Here is a 24,629-nt window from a genome sequence, read left to right on the forward strand (position 1 = left end):
CTTTTTTTATTATTTTTAAATTTTTTTTGTCTTTTTGTGACCGGTAAGGGGATCGCAACCCTTGGTGTGGTGTCGCCTGCACCTTGCTCAGCCAGTGAGCACACTGGCCATTCCTATATAGGATCCGAACCCGCGGCGGGAGCACCGCTGCGCTCCCAAGTGCTGCAGTCACCCGAGTGCACCACGTGGCTGGCCCCCAAAACAGACTTTTCTGAGCAGAGTCCTAAAATGAATTTTTAAATTTTTATTTCTTAAGTTTCCCAGGTAAGTCTGACTAACCATGTTTGGGATACATTTTGGAAAGAGCTAATAAGCCAGCTCTGAGTATAGGGATTTATTAAGAAATAGGCATTTGAGATAATTTATGTTCATTTTTGAAATTTCACTTAACATGGTAAGGAGAAAACAACCTGTAATTGTGCCATCCAGAGTATTTTAATGTTTCACTGTTTTTTAATATATGCATGTACACATCTTGTATGATATTACAAAGATTTTTAGCTTGGAAGATTTTTTTGAGGGGGGGCGTTCATTGAATCGTAATTGATTATACATATTTTGGGGATTCAGTGTTGGCATATGTTTATTAAATCAATATTACTAGTATGTATATTGTTACAAATTGTACTTATTCTTTATGCCACTTGTCCAACCCCCCCCCCCCCCCCCCCCCACACACACACACTGATAACCCTAGATTTCTAACTTGGAAAGTTTATACTCTGCTTCTCAGATGGACAACACAAATGTATTTTTCATTATCTTATCTTTCTCTGGAACCCCTCTTCTTGGTACAACAGGGATTGGTGATAGTGGGAATACTTTTTTTGCTGTGGAAAATGGTCTTGTTCACTCCTGTATTCAGCCTCTTTGCCCTTCATAAGAAATTGACTTAGTGCGGGAGGAATCTTATACTAATTGTGATGGGAGTAGTGTTCTTTGAGTTTTATGCTATCTTATCATTCCTACTGTTTGTCTGGTCTGGTTCTTAAGTGCCCTCTGCTGGTGTCTCCCAAAGCGTCTTTTTGGGCTTTGGATTTGCTATTGCAAAAAATTATAATTTAAAAGTTATAAATGAAAATGAGTTATATATAGCTGTCATTCTGTTCTTAGTATGTGCCACCTCTTATGTTAAAACAGTTACTACGCCTTATAATTTCTGAACATAAAGATGGATTTTATTACTTTTCATATACGTGAAGAAACATGCTCAGAAAGGATATTAATTTGATGAATTATGCAGCTTATAATCTCATTATAAAATGATTAAAAGACAAAAAGAGGAGTTAGGTGCATGAGTTTGAATAAGTTACTAAATATATTGCCAGTGATAAAGAACTTTATGCATATTGATATAAAAATACAGAAAGGGAAGCTAAAAATATTAATGTGCAGTCAATATTTTATAGATCTAATGAGACGTCAGGAAGAACTCAGACGCTTGGAAGAACTCAGAAACCAGGAGCTGCAAAAACGGAAGCAAATACAACTGAGGTAAAAGAACATCATTGTAACATAAACATGAATATATATAGTTTCCATTGTGTGTGTTAGTAATAAAACTGTTAGAGAACAAAGAATAAGAAAATTGACTCTTTTTGCTACACATGGGGAATTACTTACTCCGCAGTGTAGCATAATTCATTCCTGTTCTTAAGATTTTTTAGCTGGTTAAGGGCACTTTGATTGCATACACTGTGAAGTAAATAAGGGGCTTAGGCATTTTGTGTGTAATTTGTTGTACAAGTGTGCTATGATTTACTAGAACATTTTTCCAGAGATGGGTGTATTTGAGTTACTCTTTATTTTTTCATGTTTATAACACTGCTATGAATACTTTATTCATCTCTGTTGTGCGTCTCATCGTTTGTTCAAAAAGATTTCTGGAAGTGGACTCCATGGTAAAAAGGGTGTGGGCATTTAAAATCTCAGTACATAACAGGCAGCTGTGATGGTCAACTTAAAATGTTTAGGTAAGCAAGTTTGGGAGAGTGGCTGATCTAAGATGTATGAACAAAAATTGACAGCTTTCCTTGTGGCTGAAATAGTTAATTGTGAAACATAATGGGATAAGCTTCAAAGTTTCAAAAAATCATAATAATTATGAAATGTTATAAACAAAGTTATGACAGATGAAGCAAATTTAGAAATTTTGTTCTTGAAAGTGCTATAAAAGTAGTAAGTGCTTGTGGTAGGAATAAGGTGCTCAGGGGAAAATAAAAGCAAAGGAGTAAAAAACCATGAATGAGTCTGAAACTTCTCCACAGTCTGCAAATGGGAGGTATTCAGTATATTTTGATGTATTTTTTCCAACTTTGTGTTTGCACCTGATTATATCTATGTATATTTATTTCTATTTCAGAACTACTCTGATTTTACTTTTCTTAAGTCGCTCTCAAATTATAATCTGTGGATAGGCAACATCAGCATTCTTACTTGCGGAATTATTAGAAATACAAAGTTTCAAGCCTCCTTCCATGACTACTGAGTCAGAACTCCCCACATAAACTGCGTACCTCAGTGGCTTTATTTCACCTTATCTTTGCTTCTTTCCTGTTTTGGGGGCAGCTACTCTGTACAGGGATTCAAACCCTTGATCTTGGTGTTATAATACTGTGCTCTGACGAACTAAGCTAACTGGCCACTCTTGCTTCTTTCCTTTTTATTTAGTATAGGAGCTCAAGTTGAGCAGATTGTTTTTTGTTTTGGTGGATGGCCAGTACAGAGATCAGAACCTGTGACCTTGGCATTACCAGCACCATGCTCTCCCAAGTGATCTAACTGGCCAGGCTTCCTTTTTATTTAATATGTTCAAATCTCTTTCACAAAGAAAAGGAAAGCTCACCTGCCCAAGCATAAAACCTTATCTGAATCCAGCTTTCTCTCTCTCTTTTTTAATTGAAACATAATTGGTTGTACATATCTGTGGGGTACTGTGTTGAATATCAATATCTGTGTGCAATATGTGATGCTCAAATCAGGATAATTAGTATATTCAACATTATACGATGTAATCATCTTTTGTTGCCTTTTACCAATTGCTTTCTCCTTTTATATTGACTTGACAGCTAAGCTTTTTGAACTAGTACCCTACCATCATGTACACATACACAAAAACAAAAAAGTGAAACCAAACAATATGAGGGAAACCAAAATAGGGTACAAAAATATAACAAATGAAACTAATTGTATTACAAAATAACATTAAAAAACACAAATAACATAATCACACTGAAGTGGGATGGGGAAGAAAATAAGGAACTTAAGTAACTTTGGAAAACAGTATCTTGAGTGGATACTGAAAGTCTAATGACAAGAAGAGCCATATATACTGTAATCTAGTTAGGGGTATGGGTTAGCAGTTTTGTTTTTTGTGTTTTGTATTTACCTTGGCTATAAAGGGTTACCGATTTTGAACCTACTTTGTGTGCACAAAGTTTTTTAAGTGAACAAATTAGTAAATATAGATAATAAGATGCAAGTTTCTCATTGTGGGAGAAAGAAGAATTAAAATTAAAATGAATTCTGTAGTGTTGGATTGGAATTAGAGATATCAGTATAAATTCAGTGGTATTTAATATTGACAGATAGTTGCAGAAATATAGGTATGTGTTTATGTGTGAGTTAATATAAGTACATAAATTTCATAGCTCTGTCTACTGAGAAGGCCCTAGAGGCCCTCATGGCCACATAACAGTGAGGCACATCTAGTACCCAGATCTTTGTTTCTAAGTACTGTTCTCTGATAAAAGGAACCCCGAGGCTCTTTGGAGAAGTGGTTGGTTCCAGGACTGAAAAATCCAAGATGAGACTGGAATATCCTGTGCCAGAGAGTAAGAAAGTGCTCAAAAAAAGATAGGGCATGTCAAAAGAACCAAGAACCAACCTGAAGGGGGGCTCCTAATGGCCAGAGTTGGAACAATTTCAGCAACAAAATAAAAGAAATGATAATATTAGATTTTAAACCAGAGAATAAAACAGATATCCATGAGTCCATATTGATAAAAGTAATTGAATAAATAAGTGGTGGGGAGAAAGGACAGTTCTTCCTAACAGTAAAATTGAATTAATAAATGCAGAAGGAATGAGGGAGATAGAAAATCACCAATAAGCAAACACTATATTAATAATTGTTACAGACAGGATTTAGTGATAGATGGTAAAGTTGATGGGCAAAACTTGAGACGGAGGATTTTTGCAAATTTGTATAAAGTACGAATGGAAAAATAGTAAAAAAGTGGAGAAACCCAGCAGACTCTACTTTTCATATCACCCATTGTAAGACGACCTCAGGAGCCCCTTGATAAAATTCACTAAGGAAGACATAACATCGTTTTTATGGTATTCTTGTCAAATATGCATAACCGCATTCTAGTCATGAGAAAACATCAGACAAACCTAAATTGAAGGACAGTCTACAAAATAATCAGTTCTCTTTCAAAGTTCACAAAAGAAAAACTGAACTGTTAAAAGAGTGGAGGAGACTAAAGAAAAATAATAATTGAATACAGTATGAGGTTCTGGATAAGGTCCTGGAACAGAACAAGGACATTAGTGGGGAAACGGGTGAAATTTGAATAAGGTCTGTAGTTATTTATAATACTGTACCAATATTTATTCCTGGTTTTCTTAATTGTACCATGGTAATGTAAGACATTAATAATAGGGGCAGCTGGATGAATGTGTGTGTGTGTGTGTGTGTGTGTGTGTAGAAACTGTGTACTATTTTTGCAACTTTTCTGTAAGTCTAAAAAAGTTTAAAGTAAAAAAAAAAGAAAAACAGCACTCTGGGTGTTGGGGAAAAAGTGGGGAGCAAAACCCACATGCTTTGCCACTATGCAACTCACATTAACATAGGAGTTAACCAGACATTAGTTAGAATGATCAGATTACTAAAAAGAAAGTGACGTGCTCAGAGTGACTCTAATTAATCATGGGTTGAAATATTGTTTGCTATTTGTGATAAGTCTGTGTATGTGGTAATTTTTTATTGCATGATTTTCCTAGTAAGCAAGGGCATTAGATTCAATTCGAAATTCAGATACCTGAATACTAACAGTAAAACGATCTCAACAATGAGGTGATAATTTGATATGGGTAACCTTTATGTTTGGGTAAATTCTAGCAAATGCAGGCAGTGATAAATCTGTTACAACCTTACTCTTTTTTTTTGTTTGTTTTGTTTTGTTATTAGTGGACTTTATTATTTATTTGAAAATAGCAAGCTGAAAGTTATGTGCATATCAGCAAATAATGTAGACAGTTGAAAGCACATGGGTTCCTTTAGCATCTACAGTTCTGCTTAGAGTTTTCATTTAGACACTATGTGGTGCATCATACCAAGAGCTCTCATGTTCCCTAAGTAGATATAGTAGTTTATGGAGGTTTTACATTCTATCCATTGTTACAGCCTTACTCTTGCCTGGTGGCTGGGGAATTTCTTTTGACATTAACTGTAAGAATCTTGGATTAAGAATCTTAAGATCGAGTAGTTCTGCAGCATATCAAGGAAAGGAAAAAATTGTGTTTGGAACTTAGTTTACATATTAATTAAACTGTCAAATTATCCCATACTTTTTTTTTTTTTTTTAAAGATGAACAGTAAGGGAATCTTAACCCTTGACTTGGTGTTGTCAGCACCATGCTCACCCAGTGAGCTAACCGGCCATCTCTGTATGGGATCTGAACCCATGGCCTTGGTTATCAGCACCACACTCTCCCAAGAGAGCCACAGGCCAGCCCACATTATCCCATACTTTTAAGAAAAAGTAAATGAAGAAAATTACAGCAATTAGACAGAAGAGATTTATCTGGCTGAGGCTGCTACCACATAAGACAGCTTTATTAAAAGGTCAAATAATCTGGACTTTGCCTTTTTGTTTTACCTTATTTGCAAGGTAGAAAACACCAGCATAGGAAAGTATATTTTGAGAGAAATAGAGTTGATCTGGAGTTCACAAATTTCTGGTTTTCCTTTCTATGCTACAAATACATTGTTACTTTTTCATGTGTCACGTAATTCTTCAGAAGCTGTGGCAGCATAGAAGGAAGACCAGGAAGAGGGGCTAGATGAGCTAGTTGAAAATGTGACTTGACCACTTTGTAGTTGTTCATTTTGTTTTGTTCATTCATTTATTCAGTTTCTCTTCACCCACTTACTCATCTGCACAACCACTCATTCATTTCCTTTCTTAAGTCATTCAGCAAATTATTATAAAGCCTTTATGATGTCTTGGGCCTTGTGATAGATTTGAGGGCATAGTGCCAAACAAGAACAGTAGGGTGGTTTTAACCAGTAGGCATCATAGCTTAGTGCCTAGGCCCTCTCAGTTTTTCAAAATCCTACAGATATATTTGAGACCTGAAAATAATTAGTGGGCCTCCAATTAAAAATTATAAAATTTAAGTTTTATCAATTTTCACCTAACTATAATGTGAAGGATATTAAAATTTGTTACACTTCTATACTTTTTAGTTTCAACTGTGAATAAAACCTAAGAGTAATCCTTGACCCAAAGAGATAATTTTGGAGTAATACTTGACCAGAAGAGATAATTTATGTACTTAAAAAGGTTAGCATCTTGTGGAGTAGAAATAATTGAAAGCAAACATATGTGGACAACAGGGATTGTCTCTGCATTCTGTTTAGTATTTAGATCAGTGTGGTATAATCACAAAGGCAGTGCTCCTGTTCCCCAAATTATGCCCAGTGTGACATAAACTTTTCCATACCCTATTGTAGGCTCATACAAATGAATTCTTTTGGGGGGGGGGGCTGGCCAAATGTATGGGGATCTGAACCCTTGACCTTGGTGTTAACCAACACCACGCTCCAACCAACTGAGCTAACCACCCAGCCAAATGATTTTTGAAAGTAGTAACAGGAATACCATTCTTTTGATTGCCTTTTTTCTGACAGCTGCACCATAGACATTCCTACCTGTCAGTAGATACACATCTACCTCTTTGTAACAGTTGTATTCCATGGCATCAGTGAACTTTAATTGTCCCCCATTTATAACTGATTAATGTGTCGTCAACCTTTTGCTTTTACAAGTAATTCCACATTGTATATATATCCTTGCTCTCTTGTGCTGATATTTCTGTTTGGTTTACTGGAAGGGGTTTGCACATTTAAAATTATATGCTACGAGTTGTCACCCAGCAAAGTCACCAGGTCCACACTACTCTGTCTGCAATTCTGAAGACCAAAAAAAGCTTTGAAACCAAAAGATTTTTAATGTATTGTTTAGTGGCAGGATCTGACATTGGGCTATTTGATGGCAAAATTTGACTTGAACTCATGTTGTAGTAATGTAAAACTTTTATTATTTCCAGAGAGTGTGAATATTAATCTTACTGCAGAAATATTAATGTGGTTGCTTATGAGGTGCTGCCCCAGGTCCCACTGTGAATATAAGTACTATTAGTATATTGACCCCTTTTTAAAATTAGAGAAACTCTGAATTTCAAAATACATTTGGCCTTAGAGTCTCTTAGTAAGATAGTTTTACCTGTACCTAATGTACATTTTTAGCAGTGTGTGAATGTGAAAGTATTTTCTTAACAGTAAAATTTGAGTATGTCAATGTCCAAGAAGTGGATTAAAAATTTACTGTAAGATTTTCCTTTTTTTTTTTTTAAGAAAAAAATTCCTGCATTTGCTAGAATTTATCTAAACACATGGTTAAGAAATGTTAAGAGAGTTATATTTTGTAGAGTTAGACAGCAATCTCAAAATAGTCCAGATTTTGCTTGCAATCCCTTAGCAACATTGTTCCTTTATGTGGTCTCGCATTTTCCCTTGGCACTGGAAGAAATCACCATATCTTATAGGTGGTGGACTTGTGTTTAGGGAGAGTGTTGTATAACAAACAGCAGCAAAGTATCTTAAAATTTGAGAATTACACTGTAATTCTGAACGTAGAATAACTTAGAAGATGAGACCTACTATGGGGGAATCGGTTTATATATTCTTTGCTGTTTAAATAGCTATTACAGTTTTTGTGGGTGGAGGGCATATATATTTGGATTTGCATTGATTTAAATGCCAATATGAGAGAGTCTGTTTCTTCATTATTATTATGTAGTTTTTCCCTCTTAATTATATTATAACTTAATTACTGATTTAATAGTAATCCCGCACAGGGATTGGCAGGGGTCGGCCAACTTTTTCTGGAAAAAGACTAGATACCAATTTTTTTTTTGTTTGTTTTGGTGGCTGGCAGTTTTGGGTAGATAGCAGCTATTTTACACGTTACAGTTCATGTGGTCTTTGTCTCAGTTACTCAACTGCTCTAGCTCCAAAGTAGCCATAGACAGTAAAGTAAATGATTATTCTGTAAAACTTAATTTACCAAAACAAGTTGTGGACTGACACCAACTTCAGGGATTTCTTCAGTGGGTTGATGAAAATGCGGGGGGGGAGAGGGGCATATAATAGGATTTTTACCTAGGCAATGTGGTTGTTTGAGGTGGCTTACCTCCAGATACGTTTTGAGTGCCTGTAAGATGTCTGCTAAGCCAGTGATAGATCCAGACTTTTCCTTATTTTACAGTAGGAGGTACACGTTTGAGCCTTTTTGGACTCTTGATTTCTTAAATATAAGCATTTAATTACCCAGTTTTTCATTGTTACTTTGTTTTTTTGATTTACCCTAGTTACTTTATTTCCTTTATTTGATTTATTATAAGTTTGCAGCAGAGAAGGAAGGTAAATTTAGGATGACATGGACAGTCATTAGTCACAGATTTGGCATGATGTCATTTGTACAAATAATTTTGTTTTACATGAAAAAAATCCAATTATGGTTCATATGTAATAATGCTAAAATTTTTATTTTAAAAACTTCAGACATGAAGAGGAGCATCGTCGTCGAGAGGAAGAAATGATCCGACACAGAGAACAGGAGGAGCTGAGGCGGCAGCAAGAGGGCTTTAAACCAAACTATATGGAAAATGTAAGTAAAATACTAGTTAACTAAAATTATTTTATATTTTCAGGTGGCTGGTGTATGTTTAGAATTTTTTAGATTTTGGTTTATATAGTATATATTTTGGTTTATATATTTTTCTAATCTTTCTGAGTTTGTAATGTTAAACTAGTTATTTTTTTATCCTTTTACAGGTAGGTAGTAAATTAAAATTAATTTTTAAAGGTAAATTTCGTGTTTTATTAAATGGATATTGTCTTTTTCCATTATTTTAATTGATTTTTAAAAAAATTCATGCTACTAAATTAGAAATCTTAATATATACATCATCTCTACTTGACTGATCATCACCATATACTGATATTAAAAATCTTTATTTTGGAATATTTGAGACATATTCAAAAGTGTACTAGTATGTGCTCATCATCCAGTCATAACATTTATAAACACATGGCTTATCTTTTTCATCTTTAAGTATACTCACCTTCTTTCCCAAGTTATTTTGTATGAAATTCCTGACTTCATATAATTTCATTCATAAGTATTTTCAGTATGTATCGCTAATAGATGAGGACTCTTCTTTTAAATGCCTTTATTATATCTTAAAAATGGTCAATTCTTTAAATATTAACTATTAAAGCCCAAATTTTGCACAAGTCTTATAAATTTCTTTTTGTAATAGGTTTTGTTGAATTGACTTTTTAGTTCCGTTTAGTTCTATAGGTTTATTCTCCTTACTTTTTCCGCATTTATTTTTAAGAAACAGCCTTTATTGTATAGAGTATCTCACATTAGTATTTTGCTGATTACATCCTTGCAGTGATATTTTAACATGTTCCTTTATCCCTGAATTTCCCACAAACTGGCATTAAAAGACTAGATCTGTCTCAGATTTTTGTTTTTTGGGGGGGCCGGGTGATGGGGCAAAGAAGACTGACTACTTCACATATGTTGAAATCTATAAGTTCTTTTTTTGTTTTTTTTGGTGGCCGGCCAGGACCTAGATAGAGCCTTGGTGTTCTCAGCTCTATGCTCTAACCAACTGAACTAACCAGCCAGTCCAAAATACAAGTTATTTTTTACTTTTTATTTTTTTTAAAAGATGACCGGTAAGGGGATCTTAACCCTTGACTTGGTGTTGTCAGCACCACACTCACCCAGTGAGCCAACCGGCCATCCCTATATGGGATCCGAACTCATGGCCTTGGTGTTATCAGCGCCGCACTCTCCCGAATGAGCCACGGGCCGGCCCCAAAATACAAGTTATTAATAACTAATAAAGAGTTTCGTTGTTCACCTTGAAAGAATGACAACTTATTAGCTCATTATTCTGAATAATATTTACTGTTTTTTTCTCTGGTGTTCAAAAGCCATGATTCTTTCATAAGAACTTAAACTTCTTTGATTAGTTTTTGAGGCTAAACGTATTAATTCAGATCATTGGTGCTTTTTTCCTTTACCTTCTCAGTCTCCATTCTTTTGTCCCTAGGAAATTTTAAAACTTTTTTTTATTAAAAAGATGCATAGTAAAATAAATTCTAACTCGTGTAACAAGAAATTTTTATCAAGTAAATGTCCTTTAAATAAAAATTATGTGGCATTTAAATTCAATTAGTTTTTTATTATTTATGTCATATTAGTTTAATTGATTTTTAAATTCCATTACCAAATTAGTTGAGTAAGTTTTTAAGCATTCTAAATTTTTGTAGAGTAATTTCTTGCTTTATTTTGTAATCTTCTTTTTTCTCCTTGGATACATAGCACTTGTTTAGTGGCTTTTTTCTTAGTGACATAACTTAAATTGTCTTTGGTTTTTTTGGTTGTTAAATTTGAACATAAATCTGTTGGATTTATCTATGTGTAGATATTTTATGATGTTATAAATGGAAGTGGAATTTTAAATATTTCCAGGCCTGTATTTGAAAAATAGTAACTAGTGTGTTTATCTCCAAATATAATCATGTGTAAACCATGTATGATACATTTCTTAAGGAAACATTCATTGAGGGTATGGAAGTTCTACCTACTCCTTTTATTTAACTGAATATTTACTAAGGTGCTTGCTTATGATAAAATTGATGGAGTAAAAAAAAAATAGATGGAATCAATTTTCTTGATATCTTTCTGGCATAAATTTTTACATTTTTGAGTGAATGTGCAGCTCTTTGTAGTAATGTCATATACTTAAATAATCGTTTGGGGGACTTAGAAGGAAATGAGGTAGTAAAATATATTCTACTGTTAAACTTGATTAATTGGCCATATCAAATTCGGTTGTTAACTTTTTATTCTTTTAAATAATTTTACAGTTTAACAAAATTTGTATCATAGTTTTTATATGTTTAGTGACGTTTAATGTAGGTAGAGGATGGACAAATATTTTGGTAGTTTTAATTTTACTTTTCTATCATAAAAATTTGGAAACATTGTTACAATTTAAAATTGAATTACTGAAAATTCGTATTTTAATTTAAAAACATTTTTGTCTTTACAGTTCATTTTAACAGCAGCTAAAATTTTATAAATATCCAATGAACTTTGACTATAGATGAATTAGATATTTTAAAATACTCACATTGGGTTTATTGGCATTTGAAAAATAGATCATTTATTGTTTCACAAGATTCTACTCTTAGGAAAGGGTTAAATGATAATATATTTAAATATTAAAATACCCTTTTTTCTTTTTTAAAAGATGACCGATAAGGGGATCTTCACCCTTGACTTGGTGTTGTCAGCACCACGCTCACCCAGTGAGCTAACTGGCCATCTCTATATGGGATCCGAACCCATGGCCTTGGTGTTGTTATCAGCACCACACTCTCCCAAGTGAGCCATGGGCTGGCCCTAAGATACCCTTTTTTCAATTAGTTACTTAAAGTATGTGTTGTATACTTGAAGCATAATAATAAAATTAATTTGGCTAGAGCAAAAGTTGGCAAACTATATAGCCTGGGACCACTGCCATGGAGATAGGATGGTGTTTATCCTATTAAAGGGCTATTGGATAAAAAAGAACATTAGACAGACTATTTGTGACCCACAGTAACTTAAAATATTTACTCTCTGGCCCTTTACAAGAAAAGCATGCTGGATCTTGGGATGGAATATTTGTAATTTTTTAAAAAATTAGTTGTTATGTTAGATAAGGCCACACAGTAACTATGCTGTTAATTTTCTGAGGAGCCAACCATATTTCAAATCGTATGGAAGTGGCTGTGATAATTTGGGTAGCAATGGAATTAAAATTTTAGGGGGAAATATAGTCTTTTATTTTCAGGTTTTTGGGGGGATTAGAAATTATATGAATGGGCATGAGTTTTTCACTATTTTGGTGTCAGTTGTATTTGGTTTCTAGCTTTGTAATGCTGTTTATTAATATAACCTAATCTACCACTACAAGAAATATTAACAAAAGCTCTTTACAGGTCTCAACTATTTTATGTTAATAGGAATACATTGAGGCAATTTTATTAACTATTCTTCATTTTACTTTGAAATCTGTTTTTGGAAAAAATTGTTAAAACAATTTTAACGTTTGGATTTTATTTTTTATTTTTTTTGTTTTAAAACTTTGAAATTAAGCCCTCTTAGGTGCTTTCTCTTTTTTCAGTGTTCAGTTTAAAGGGAGGAATCAAATGGTAAGTGTTCAGCTTGCCCAAGTAATAAGAATTTTCTTGATTAGTTTTATATATATATATATATATAATTTATTTTTAAAAATTTTTATTGAATCATAATTGATTATACATATTTTGGGGCTTCAGTGTTGACATATGTTGATCAAATCAATATTACTAGTATGTATATTGTTACAAATTGTGCTTATTTTTTATGCCCCTTGTCCAGTCTCTCCCCATCCCTCTTTGCCTTCCGCCTCCTGCCACTGATAACCCTAGATTTCTTCTCTCCCTCTGAAAAGAGTAACGGTTACTCTGTTGATTTGTTGCCTAGGTGATCTGTCCAGTACTGAAAGGTGTGTTCAGGTCTCCCAATATTATAGAGCAGATGCTTCTTCTGTCGCTCTGAGATGGTCTTTGTGGAGAGAGACATCCTATTCTTTTCTTTGTTCTCTACTGGTGACTCTCCTTGTGTGAGTGCACTTCAGTGGCTGGTGGACCATCTGCATGGTAGTTGTGACTACCACTATCTAGCCACTTTCACGGCAGCCGTGGTTATTGTGGTGGCTGTGGTGGGCCACCCACATAGAGGTGATATTTTTGGCATGCTCCTTGGCGCTGGTGGTATGCCTGGGTGTGGGTGTGGTGTCCAGACCCCAGCTCAAAGCCCCGGCCCCTGGACAGGCCCCGAGTCACTGGTGGTGTGCCTGGGCCAGAACTAATTTTTTGTACTTTGCTTACTTCTAAAGCAGGGGAACTTCCTGTGGGAATCAGTACTTGAGCTGTGTGGTTGAGCTAAATTGCTGCTTTGCTGCTGTTTCCCTAGGGAAGGCTTTTTGTGCTGCCCTTATAGGGACTTCTGCCTCCTGGGTTGGGTAGAAACTCTGATCTGGGTCTGAATCTTTTCATCAAACTGCACCCCATGCAATTCTGTATTCCCAACTAGTCACCACTGAGTGGTCCTGTGCTGACTGGGGGTGGATCGGCTGTTCTTGTGTCCCAGTGTTCTCCCGGTGGGCCTGTCTCCCTCACCACCTGTGCTCCAAACACTTCCCTTGGGACGGGCCCTGCACCAGTCCCATGCAATGTCTCACTGGCCTCTGAATGGCTCCCCGTTTTCAGCTTTTCTGGCTCCTTGCTCCTATGTGGGTCCACGGGAACCCTATTTGTGGTCTTAGTGTCCTGGGGGCCACCAAGGCCCTATTCTCCCCTGCCACCTCCAAGCAACTTCATCTGAAGGGCACAGCTGCGACTTCTGCTGGTTCCTGCTCCATGCACTCAGCAGGTCCAGCCTTAAAGTGGCCGTGGCCCAAAATGCTCCAAGCAGTTTTTTCTTTCTCTCATCGAGGCTTCCCCCTCTTCATGAAACTCTGTAGGTCTCTCCTTCTCTTCCCCTGAGCTCCAGCAGCCCCAGCTTTGTTACATTTTTATAGTTGTAAATTGGTTGATTTGTGGGAGAGAGTGATGCTGGGGACCGTCAATTTCACCATCTTAACTGGAACCTTTCTTGTTTAGTTCGAAGATGCCATCTCTCATTTCTTTCTTATCTTGCTGTTAGAAAATTCCAGAACAACTAGGAAAGAGTGTGGGGCTTTGAAGTAAAGAATAACTACTGTTAACTATTTTGTCTTAAATAATAATTTTATTTTATTTTATTTTTTTAAAGATGACCGGTAAGGGGATCTTAACCTTTGACTCGGTGTTGTTAGCACCATGCTCTCCCAAGTGAGCAAACCAGACATCTCTATATATGGATCCGAATCTGTGGTCTTGGTGTTATCAGCACCACACTTTCCCAAGTGAGCCATGGGCCAGCCCTTAAATAATAATTTTTCTTAATGTAACAAAGGATAAGGGAAAATACTCGTTATGTCTGGTCATATTTTTCTTTATCAGCCTTTAACTTGATCATAATTTTGTATCATACGTGAGCATGTATTTTTAAGAGTTCCAAGGATGTAAGTCAGCACTGCATCAATTACAAGTTCTCATTCTTATTTCATAGATTATTTTTCCTTAGAAGTCACTCTTTGATAATTGCTATCGTAATTATAAATTAAACATGATATTTTTCACTCTTGTAGAATAAAATACTTATGACTGCCTTAATATATACAGTTTATACTGTGTCTTAATTGCATTTAGGTTTATCTTTACCATAGTGTGGAGTGTATTAGACCATTTTCTAGGTAATATTTACTGAGTTGGAATTTTCTATTTATGACAATTTCATAGCTTTTGGACATATCACAAGCAGTTATTCTGGAAATAATGAGAATTTTATGAGATTATCTTGTGATCATTTTCATATTGGGTTTCCCCACTTACTGTAGATAAAGCAGTTTAAACACTTACATACTGCAGTGTACCAGCTTTATTTGTGGAAACAATTTGCGTTGGAGTAAAGGCAGATTTTAATTAGAAAATTTTGTTGATGCAGTTTCTTGGAATGAACTTTGCTTCTTGGGAAAATGTTAATGTCATAAAAATATCCAAATGTCAGTCTTATTCTAGCCTAGTAAATACTTTTTTTTTTTTTTGTCTTTTTTGTGACCGGCACTCAGCCAGTGAGTGCCCTGGCCATTCCTATAGAGGATCCGAACCCGCGGCGGGAGCGTCGCTGCGCTCCCAGCGCTGCACTCTCCCGAGTGCGCCACGGGCTCGGCCCCTAGTAAATACTTTGTTTAGGAAAATTGGGGTAGTGTTTAGATTGGATGCTACTTAGTTTTTGCTTTTCCATAAAGAAAAGAATAGCCCTTCAGATCTGTTCCAGATATCCTGCATTAAACTAAAAATACACCTGACTTGGTATTGAAGATTTTTTGGTCCCATTTTAGTAGTTGGGAATAGCCCTGAGTATTTCAATACACATGCAATATAAACTTGAAAGTAGAGGTATATTATATGCTAAGGCAACAATTTGACCCAGTCGTGTTCCTTTGTCAGAGGTGTTACATGGGGCCAGAGACATCAAGGAAATGTAGCCAGAGGCTAAGAGTGTAATACCTCTTCCAAGGACAGTGTTTTTCAAACATTACATAGTAAACACTTAGGGAATTTTTTAAAATGTGAGTTCCTAGATCTTACAGCTAGAAATTGATTAGTTTTGTGATCCAAGTGGATTGTGATGTGTTGTCTTTTGATGGCAGTTTTGCGAGGTTTAGTACTTTCAACCTTGCAGTACATCTGTGGAACTTAAAAGAGAAAGATACCTGAGATCCAACCCACCAGATATTGTAATTCAGTAGGTCTGGGTTGTGACCATGGGATTTGCATTTTAAAAAGTTATACAGGTGTGTGTAGGGGTGGGGTGGGGGAGGGGATAGAAAAGTAAAAAGCTCTACACCTTGTTTATTTTTTTTTGTTAGTGAAAGTTGAAAACCAATGGCTGTATGTTGAAATGCGAATAGCAGTAGTGGAATATTTTATGGGTCCTGGGGAGTGTACATTGAGGGCAGGCTTTGATGTGTTTCAACATGGGGGGCGGGATTCATACAGAACACAATTTAAATAGCACAACATTCTACATTAATAGTGCCCTTGTTACCAGCAGTCAGGCTCTGTTTGCCATCTCGCGCTAAAAAAATGACTTGAAAGTCCAAAAGTTGGTACAAGCATTGGAAGATTTAATGAGATAACCAGCATCTGGGGGGTGACCAAGTTAAAATCATCCCACCTTCTGATGCCCGTTCTGGGGTTTATAAAGTGGAAGAGGTGGGAAGGTGAGCTAAGGGTTTTATCCTGCAGGATAAAGGGGGAGGCTTGCCGTAGGACCAGCAGAGGGTCTGAGTCATATGTCAGGGTGCCATGATGGACTTGGTGCTTTGGCATCATGGAGTCTGCAGCTGATGGACTGGTCAGCTTCAAGCCCTTGATGTTATTTTAGGGTTGGAATCGTAATCTCCTAGGAAGAGCTCAAAGACAATAACCTCAGTCAAGCATCAGTGGAACATAAAAATACCTGACTCGTACCTCTAATGTGGACGCAGTTTTCCTTTAAGGAAGAAGATGAGTTAATAATCAGCTAGGGTGCTTTGCCTTACTTTTGGGTCTCCTCCCTTTGCAGTTGATTAGGGAGGTAAGAAAAACAAGAAAACTTAGTTTTAATTCCTAATTGTAGGTGCACAGCATCTAAAGTAAATCAGCATAAGAGGGTGTAATGGGAGATAAACAGAACTAAACTTTTGAGAAGGATCCTATTGGGTCATTATTTCATCTCCAGGCAGTTTCAGCTATAAGTTTCTTGTGTCCTCTGCTAACCTCAAGGAATTGATGATTATCAGTTCCCAAGTGAACTGCTAACTGAAATTTTCTGCTTGATCTTAGTTACCCCGAAGATGTCTGTTCTCTAGCTAAGGTCTCTTTTACCCCGTAGAATTTGGGTGTGGTAACTTCAAATTCAGCTTTCAGATTATAATGCAGGGGATATTGTCTCAAACGATGTATTAATTTTTAGTCTTTTAATTATTTCATCTAGACCAGGGTTCAACAGACTAGAGTAGGCCTGGCTCAAACCATATACTGCCTGTTTTTGTAAATAAAATTTTAGTGGAACACAATGTGTTGTTTTGGTTTGTTTATGGCTGGTTTGCCCAACAGAGGCTGAGTTGAATAGTTGCGACATGACCGTTTTGAGATTGTATGGCCTGCAGAGCCTGAAATATTTACTGTCTGGCCCTTGAACCAAAAATGTTTGCTGACCCTTGATCTACAGCTAATCTGAGAGTTGGGGGGAATCTATAAAAAGTGGCTCATATTAACTAAGAGTTTGTGAATTATAATGCATGTTTACTAATTTATATGTTCTTTTCCAGTGTTTTTAGAAGGTTCACTGAGCACAGCACCTCATGTCCTAGATCCAGGTTTCCTGAAGAATCCAAATTAGTTTCCAGAAGGTTCATTGGTAGTTATGGTTATAAATCAGAGCAAAAGTTTTGGGAAGAATTGGTAAAGCATCATTGCCTCACAGCTGATACCTTGGAGTTTTCAAATCATTTTAGTTATAGTCAGTAGAGGTATAAAGCATTGTTCTTTCAAATGTTACCTCCTTTGATGAATATTGCCAAATGTGGCCTGTTATTTAACCAGTCACTTCTTTATGTTGGTCTCTTCCTACATGGGCATTGTTTCTCTTACCACCCATTAATTTAATTATAACCTGACTTTCCCTGCTGTGCCATGCACAAAACTCAAAACAGAAACTCTAGCTAATAATAAAATTTCATTAATTGATGCTGGCAGAGAGAAATGATCCCTATTGTTACTTACTAATGAGTAGGTACAAATTCATTTTCTGAAACGGTCTGTGAATTTTTGAGAGGAGAAGTTACAATTTTGTGGTTTTCTCAGGGCCATCACTCCTCTTTTTCTACAGATTATTTATCCCTAACAAGTAATTTGATTGTGCTTCAGTAGAAGTTGTTTTTTTGGGGAGGGGGTCTAGACAATTGAAGCATTTAAACAAAGGACATATTTTACAAGAGATTTTTATATGGCCTCTTCATCATCCTATGGAAATAACTGAAGAATTATTTGCCGTAGGATTTAGTGTCAGATTTAGGTCTGGCCTACTGAGCAGGGTATTACTAATTGCTGGTTAATGGTGACCCAGTCCCAATGCTTTGGACGTGTTGGTGAAAATCAAAATGGATAATAATAATAATAATATTGCAGTGGTCTCACATGTAATGTTCTAGTTGTGATCAGTTTTGGTTGTTGATGTTTTCATTTATTTATTCACTAAAATAATTTGATTATTGCAACAAGCCAAGTACTTTTATGAATACTTGGGATGGTACATAATTGGAACTTGACTTACACTTTTATGGTCAAATGAAAACAAACTGTGGCATGTAAATTTGTAATGTTTGCACATATTCTTGGAAATGATCTTTAGGATTTTGATGATTTGAGATACTTGAGTTGAAGGTATGTATCAGCTTTAACCAGGTTTTGAATTTTTGAATCACTTCTCAAAAGGATGATTTAATAGTTTTAATATCTAATCATATATAAGGAAACCTTAAAAATTATCATCCCAACTGGGACAGATGAATATGGATACATCCTATTAAAAATTACTTTCTTATAGCAAGCATAAAACGGACTTTTTAGGTGAACCAAGATGTATGATTAGGGTAACCAGTCATAAGGATAAGTAGTGGTTTTCTTTTCTCTGTTTTATCATTCATATTTAAAAGTCTTCTGAACAAATCCAGGTGGAAATGATTACTGAGTCTCTCATGCTCTATATAATACAATGCACACTTTATCAGAAGATACTTTAGTGTGTTTGATTATTTCTTTGTCACATTAGATGACTCTTGTCTTTTTTTGGTCTTACTTTCCATTAGAGTTTCAGATGGGTTCGTAATACATAAAAATTTCTGTATCTTTGTATCTCTTTTTTCCTCGTAGAGAGCATCTGTATAGACTCAACTCATACATTACCTCCTCTGACTCTTCATCCCAGCTATGATCCTTCTTTAACATAGTTCTTTTTTAAGTACTTACCAAGTTGCATTCTAATAATTTTCTGACTTTGCTGTCCACTGATTGTTCTGTCTTTTTTTGAGGTCAGGAATTTTATATTTGTCATATTATAGTACATAGTTGTAAGCTGTAAAATGTAAATAGTTGTTTGAGGTCCTGTTTTTCAAATGCCAGTGCAGCTCGATCACGTGCTTTTTAGTATTCTTTATGGGCCACCATACCATGGTATTTATTGAACACTAATATCTCAGATGTTTAACATTTGGTACTTTGGAAAATATGGGTGATATTGAGGTATGACTACTGATGTATTTTTATAGACTTTAAAATGGAGTCACATAAAGAAGAGTAATTTTTAAAAACAGTCAAATAACCAACAATTTTTTTGTGCTTGGTTTTCAGCACACCTAACTTTTCAATATGTGGATCCCGCTTGAATATCCCTTCAGAGTGTTAGTATTACAGGAAGACTCGGAGGTTTCCATTTAGGAAGAAAAATGTGTTCACTGTTTCCTGTGTTCAGAAACAGTGCTGGGCACTGTAGAGGATGTTAGAGGATTTTAGGCATGCAGTACTTATTCAGCATGTTAAGAGATACAACTAAAAGTTCTGAGAGCTTAGAGAAAGAAATTTTCTACCGGAGAATGTTAAGCATGCCATTGAGTAGTATTGACATTATTGTGGGAATTATTTAGATTCCTTTTTTTTTTTTTTTAACGATATGATTGGTTTATTATTCTGCTGTGTTGTAGGTATACCTCATGTCTTTTCATTTGAAGTGGTAAGTTCTTCTAATAATGTTTGGTTCAGAGTGGTAAGACCTTACTTTTTAGCTAATGTTTACTTTTTTTGAAGAATTGGAGAAGAGAGTCAAGATTGGCACATAGAAGTGGTTAACTAAACACTTTTGAAATGTCTGATATGTGTAATACTATTAATAAGAATTTTGTTTAATTTTCAAATAGTTTGAATTAATAACAAGAGCCTAGGAAGGCATAAAAATGTAACTTGTTCTTCTTTATGACTTGTTTGGTATATTTAAAGCCACCTTACAGGAGTTGTTCTAGATGGTGATTATGTGAGAAAATATTTTTTAGGCCAATCAGGATCTAATATCTTTTTCAGTACTTCATATTGAGGCCTTCATGCCCTCAATATGTAGTATCACCGGAAATGTCAGAATTTTATACTGAATTAAACTAGATGTAAATAGGAATATCAATATTTATTTTTAATATTAACTTCTAGTGGTAGGCCGTAGGAACCATGGGTTTGTAAACATGCTCTACTGATGAAATGGATTTGTTTAAGCTAGACTGTTGATAAATATAATCACAAATTTTCAAAGGCTTTTAAATATTTCAAATAATTGTAAGTATATAGGTAAGTTTGCTTCTTTGTCTTATATCTTCCACTGTATTCTGCACCACATTTCAAATCCTGGATCTTCTGGTTGTACATATAACATATCTTTTATAAGATAATGTCTTCATGTGGTATGTTATTGCTTTTTCTAAATCCCATGTTTAAACAATTGATGTGGTTGTTGAAGCACATATAATTGCAAATTTTAAATAACTCTTTGAGCCTTATTTCAGTACCATTTAAATATTTCAAAAATTACTATGTATTAAATCTGTTGCTTTGAGTTAATTACTTAGAAAAAAATATATATTGTCAGAATTTCAAAATATCTGATAAACTATTAAGATAATTTATTGAATGCCTAGTATCACAAAGAGGAAAGGGTATTCTCCTCTATAAAATATGTCCAGTCTACGTACACTGGACCTTGTTTTCTTCTTCCACTGTTTTCTTATGTTGGTGGAACCAATTTGGAATTGCTTCTTGTGCCATTTATATTTTTCTTTTGTTACATCTTTTATACCTTGACCTAGCCAGTCATGATAGTTGTTTAACTTCGGTAAGGAAATATTTTGGATAAGAAAGAGGTTATGGATAAAGAAGTGCAAACCAGTCACCAGTATTTATGTGAGCTTTGGTAAGATTTTGTTAATAGTATAGTGTTTGTCTTGTAGCTAGTACCATTGCTCATATCTTTGGGAGTTCTGGATAAAATTTGAAGAGTAATTAAATATTACTAATTAATTTTAGGTTTCTGTTTTGTTTTTGGGGGGTTTTTTTGCAGCTGATGGTACACAGATTGAACCTTGGACCTTGGTGTATCAGCACCTCACTCTAAGCAACTCATTTTGGGTTTTAAAAGCCACTCTTTAGTTACAATTTGCTGTGGCAGTTGAAAACAATAAAATTAAAAATGTGCTCAGGTATATGCATTAAAAAATAAAATTCTTAGCTGAAAATGAGTTTGTTCCAAAAATTTATTATGTAAAATCCTTATTTTCTTCTCTCTCTTGAGGTATGCTAGATTATATGGTTACATTTAATTCAGCTTCAGTTAGAAAGCCACCCTATTTATTAAAAAGCAGCCATTAAGTTTGCTGCATATTCAGTTTAAATTGACAGTAGTATCAGAATCTGTTCACTCAGCTACCTGCACCAGGTTTTAAAAATACATTGTTGAGTGAATCTAAACTTAATCATATCTTAAGTTAATGAACAAGTAAGTCCCCCAAATTCTGTTTGTTATTGCCTGTATTTCTGATGTGATATTTAACAAGGAACAACTATTTTATTTCATGATTAAAACTTGCAGTATAAATTAAAGTGTAATTGATTATTCTACAAGAAACATTATAAAGTTTTATTTTTTTTAAGTAGTCTCTTTTTAAGAGCAGTCTTAAGTTGACAGCAAAATTGAGTGGAAGGTACAGAGATTTCTCATATATGCCTATCCCCATATATACACAGTCCCCCCACTATCAAAATACTGGACCAGAGTGGTGTATTTGTTAAAATCGATGAATCTGCATTGACAAATTCTTATCAACCAAAGTCTGTAATTTATGGTGTTGTACCTGAGAATTTTGACATACATAAAATGACATTTATCTACTATTATAGTAGTATCATAAAGAGTATTTCCCACCCTTAAATTTTTCTGTGCTCTGCTTTATTCATTTCTCCTTCCTAACCCCTGGCAACCACTGATCATTTTACTGTTTACATAGTTTTGCCTTTTCCAGAATGTCATATAATTGGAATCATACAGTGTGTAAACTTTTCAGATTGGCTTATATTACTTGAGTAATGTACATTTAAGTTCTCTCCATGTCTTTTCATGGGTTGATAACTCATTTCTTTTTAGTGGTGAATAATATTCCGTTGTCTGACTGTGCCACAATTAATCCATTCACCTACTGAAGGACATCTTGGTTGCTTCGAGTTTTAGGAATTATGAATAAACCTGCTATAAACATCCATGTGCAGGTTTTTGTGTGGACATAAGTTTTCAACTCCTTTGGGTAAAAAAAGCAAGAAGTGCTATTGCTGGATCGTGTGGTAAGAATTATAAAAAAACTGCCAAACTGTCTTCCAAAGTGGCTCTGTCATTTTGCATTCCCACCAGCAATGAATATGAATTTCTGTTGCTCCAGATTCTTGCCAGCATTTGGCGTTTTCAGTGTTTTGGATTTGGAACATTTCAGTAGGTGTGTTTAAATTTGCAATTCCCTAATGACGTATGATGTAAAGTTTTATTTTAACAGTCATAAAACTGAGGAATATTTTCCCTAATATACATGGGTAAAGATATTTTGGAATGCATGTATTTAGGCTGAGGGGGAAAAACTCACCCTAAGTTAATATGTGGGATCTTCAAAACGTTCATGGCAAGATTCGTACTATCTTTTAATTCTGTTTTCCATGAACATTTTAAAGCACTCTTGTATAACTTAAGTTGTCTTATGTTTCTTAAAGTATTTCCCCCCTCCCTATCTAGCAGTGAGTAATACAGTGTTTTGGAAATTAACCCTGAATTGTTTTTAATTGCCTGAATTTAAAATGTTAAGTTTTCCAAGCATTCTCTATTGGTTAGGTTAGAAAGTTTACGTGCCATTGTTTGAATTTTATCAGTGGGAATGTGGGGTTTTTTTCCTTTGTAGTTTAAAAATATTTACTTTTATTAAAAAAAGATTAATTTGTGGATGTACACCCTACAGTATCTTAACACTACGTGAATGAGTAATTTTTTGGCGAAGTGGCCTAATTGCTTTTGCGATTTTTTTTTTTATACCTGTTCTCTTCATATTTTATGTAATTGATTTTTGCTCCATTCTTTATGTCTAAATATGTTGTTTTTGTTAGCCAGTGTTTCTGGATGCTAACAGTTCTTGTTTAATCTTGCTCATGAAAATTTTACTAGTTATTATTTAATACTCCTACTATTTTTTTAAATGTAAATTCCTCTAGTGAAGGCAGTTTGTTAACTCTAAAATATTAAGTGCTAAATGTAATTTATTTTTTAGGAAGTTTAGTTTTAGTAATATTTAATGATAAGAAGGTTGAATCTTGTTTTTTGCCAGCACGTAATATACTTTTCTCTAGAATTACATATTTCTTAGTGGATTTATATGTTCTGTATTATTATTTTTAACCTTTTTTTTTTTTTTTTTTTTTTGAGAAATGGAACCTAAATAACACATGGTGATCCCTAGACAATCCTTAGAAGCTTCTTTAGAAACATGAGAGGTTTTTATGAATGAAGATGGATATTGATTGTGGCCATTAAGGCTAAGTTCACTCAAACAAGAGTTTGGATTGATCAGAGTACTAGAGGAATATATCCTGTCATTGATCATAAAGCTTTGTTTCAGTTGATACAGTTAAGGCGGTTTTTATTTTGTTCAGTGTATTCTAAGGTTTAGACATTAGTATTAAACCTTATTTTTGCCTTACTTGAGTACCATGTAATTCCTTTAAATTAGGTTACCATAAAAAACCCACACAATATCTTTAAAATCACAGATTGATACCCTAAGTATTAAATATTAAAGGAAAAATACCTATGTTCTACACAAAATAATGTCAAGTGCCAGTTGTGGCATTTTTTACCACACTTTGGGAAATATTAGTTTGGTTAATCACATTAGTGTACATTTTCTGCTTTTTTATATTTTCATGGAAGAACACTGACTGGAGCTTTAAAAACAGTGGTTCTCAAACATATTGGCTTCCAGATCTCTTTACACTGTTAGAAATTATTGAGGAATCCAGAGAGCTTTTGTTTAGGTGATATCAGTATTTGCCATATTAGAAATTAAAACACATTTGAAGACAATGTGTTGTAGAGGAAGAGTGGCCTTATTTTACATTTTTACAAGTGTCTTTAACAGTGGGCTTCAATGTAGGGAGAACAATGATACTGTTCTATGTTGTGTATCTTTTTTCTTTTCTTTTTTTTTTTCTTTCTTTCTTTTTTTTTGGACAGCTGGCTGGTTCAGGTATCTGAACCCTTTATTACCAACACCATGCTCTCCCCAGTGGGCTAACTGGCCAGCCATGCATTGTGTGAATTTGTTTAATGTTTTGCTCTGTAGAAAGTGTTTGGCTTCTCATATTTGCTTCTGTATTCCATCTACTGCTAAAAACTCTTTTGGTTAAAAAAATTAGGAAAAATATTCTTTAACATGGATAAGTAATAAGGGGGGAGCATATTAATAAC

General features: G+C 34.7%; 1 protein-coding gene across 1 annotated transcript in view; it reads left to right on the top strand.

Moving 5' to 3' along the window:
* The window catches only part of PSPC1 (paraspeckle component 1), a 60,832-nt gene that overhangs the window by 25,373 nt on the left and 10,830 nt on the right, over window positions 1-24,629 (top strand). Inside the window, exons 5-6 of the mRNA XM_063103279.1 lie at window positions 1,410-1,494; window positions 8,855-8,960. Coding sequence (XP_062959349.1) covers window positions 1,410-1,494; window positions 8,855-8,960 — 191 coding nt within the window. The remainder of the gene's footprint in view (window positions 1-1,409; window positions 1,495-8,854; window positions 8,961-24,629) is intronic.

The sequence above is a fragment of the Cynocephalus volans genome, chromosome 7, assembly GCF_027409185.1.
Source record: "Cynocephalus volans isolate mCynVol1 chromosome 7, mCynVol1.pri, whole genome shotgun sequence".
Classification (NCBI taxonomy): domain Eukaryota; kingdom Metazoa; phylum Chordata; class Mammalia; order Dermoptera; family Cynocephalidae; genus Cynocephalus; species Cynocephalus volans.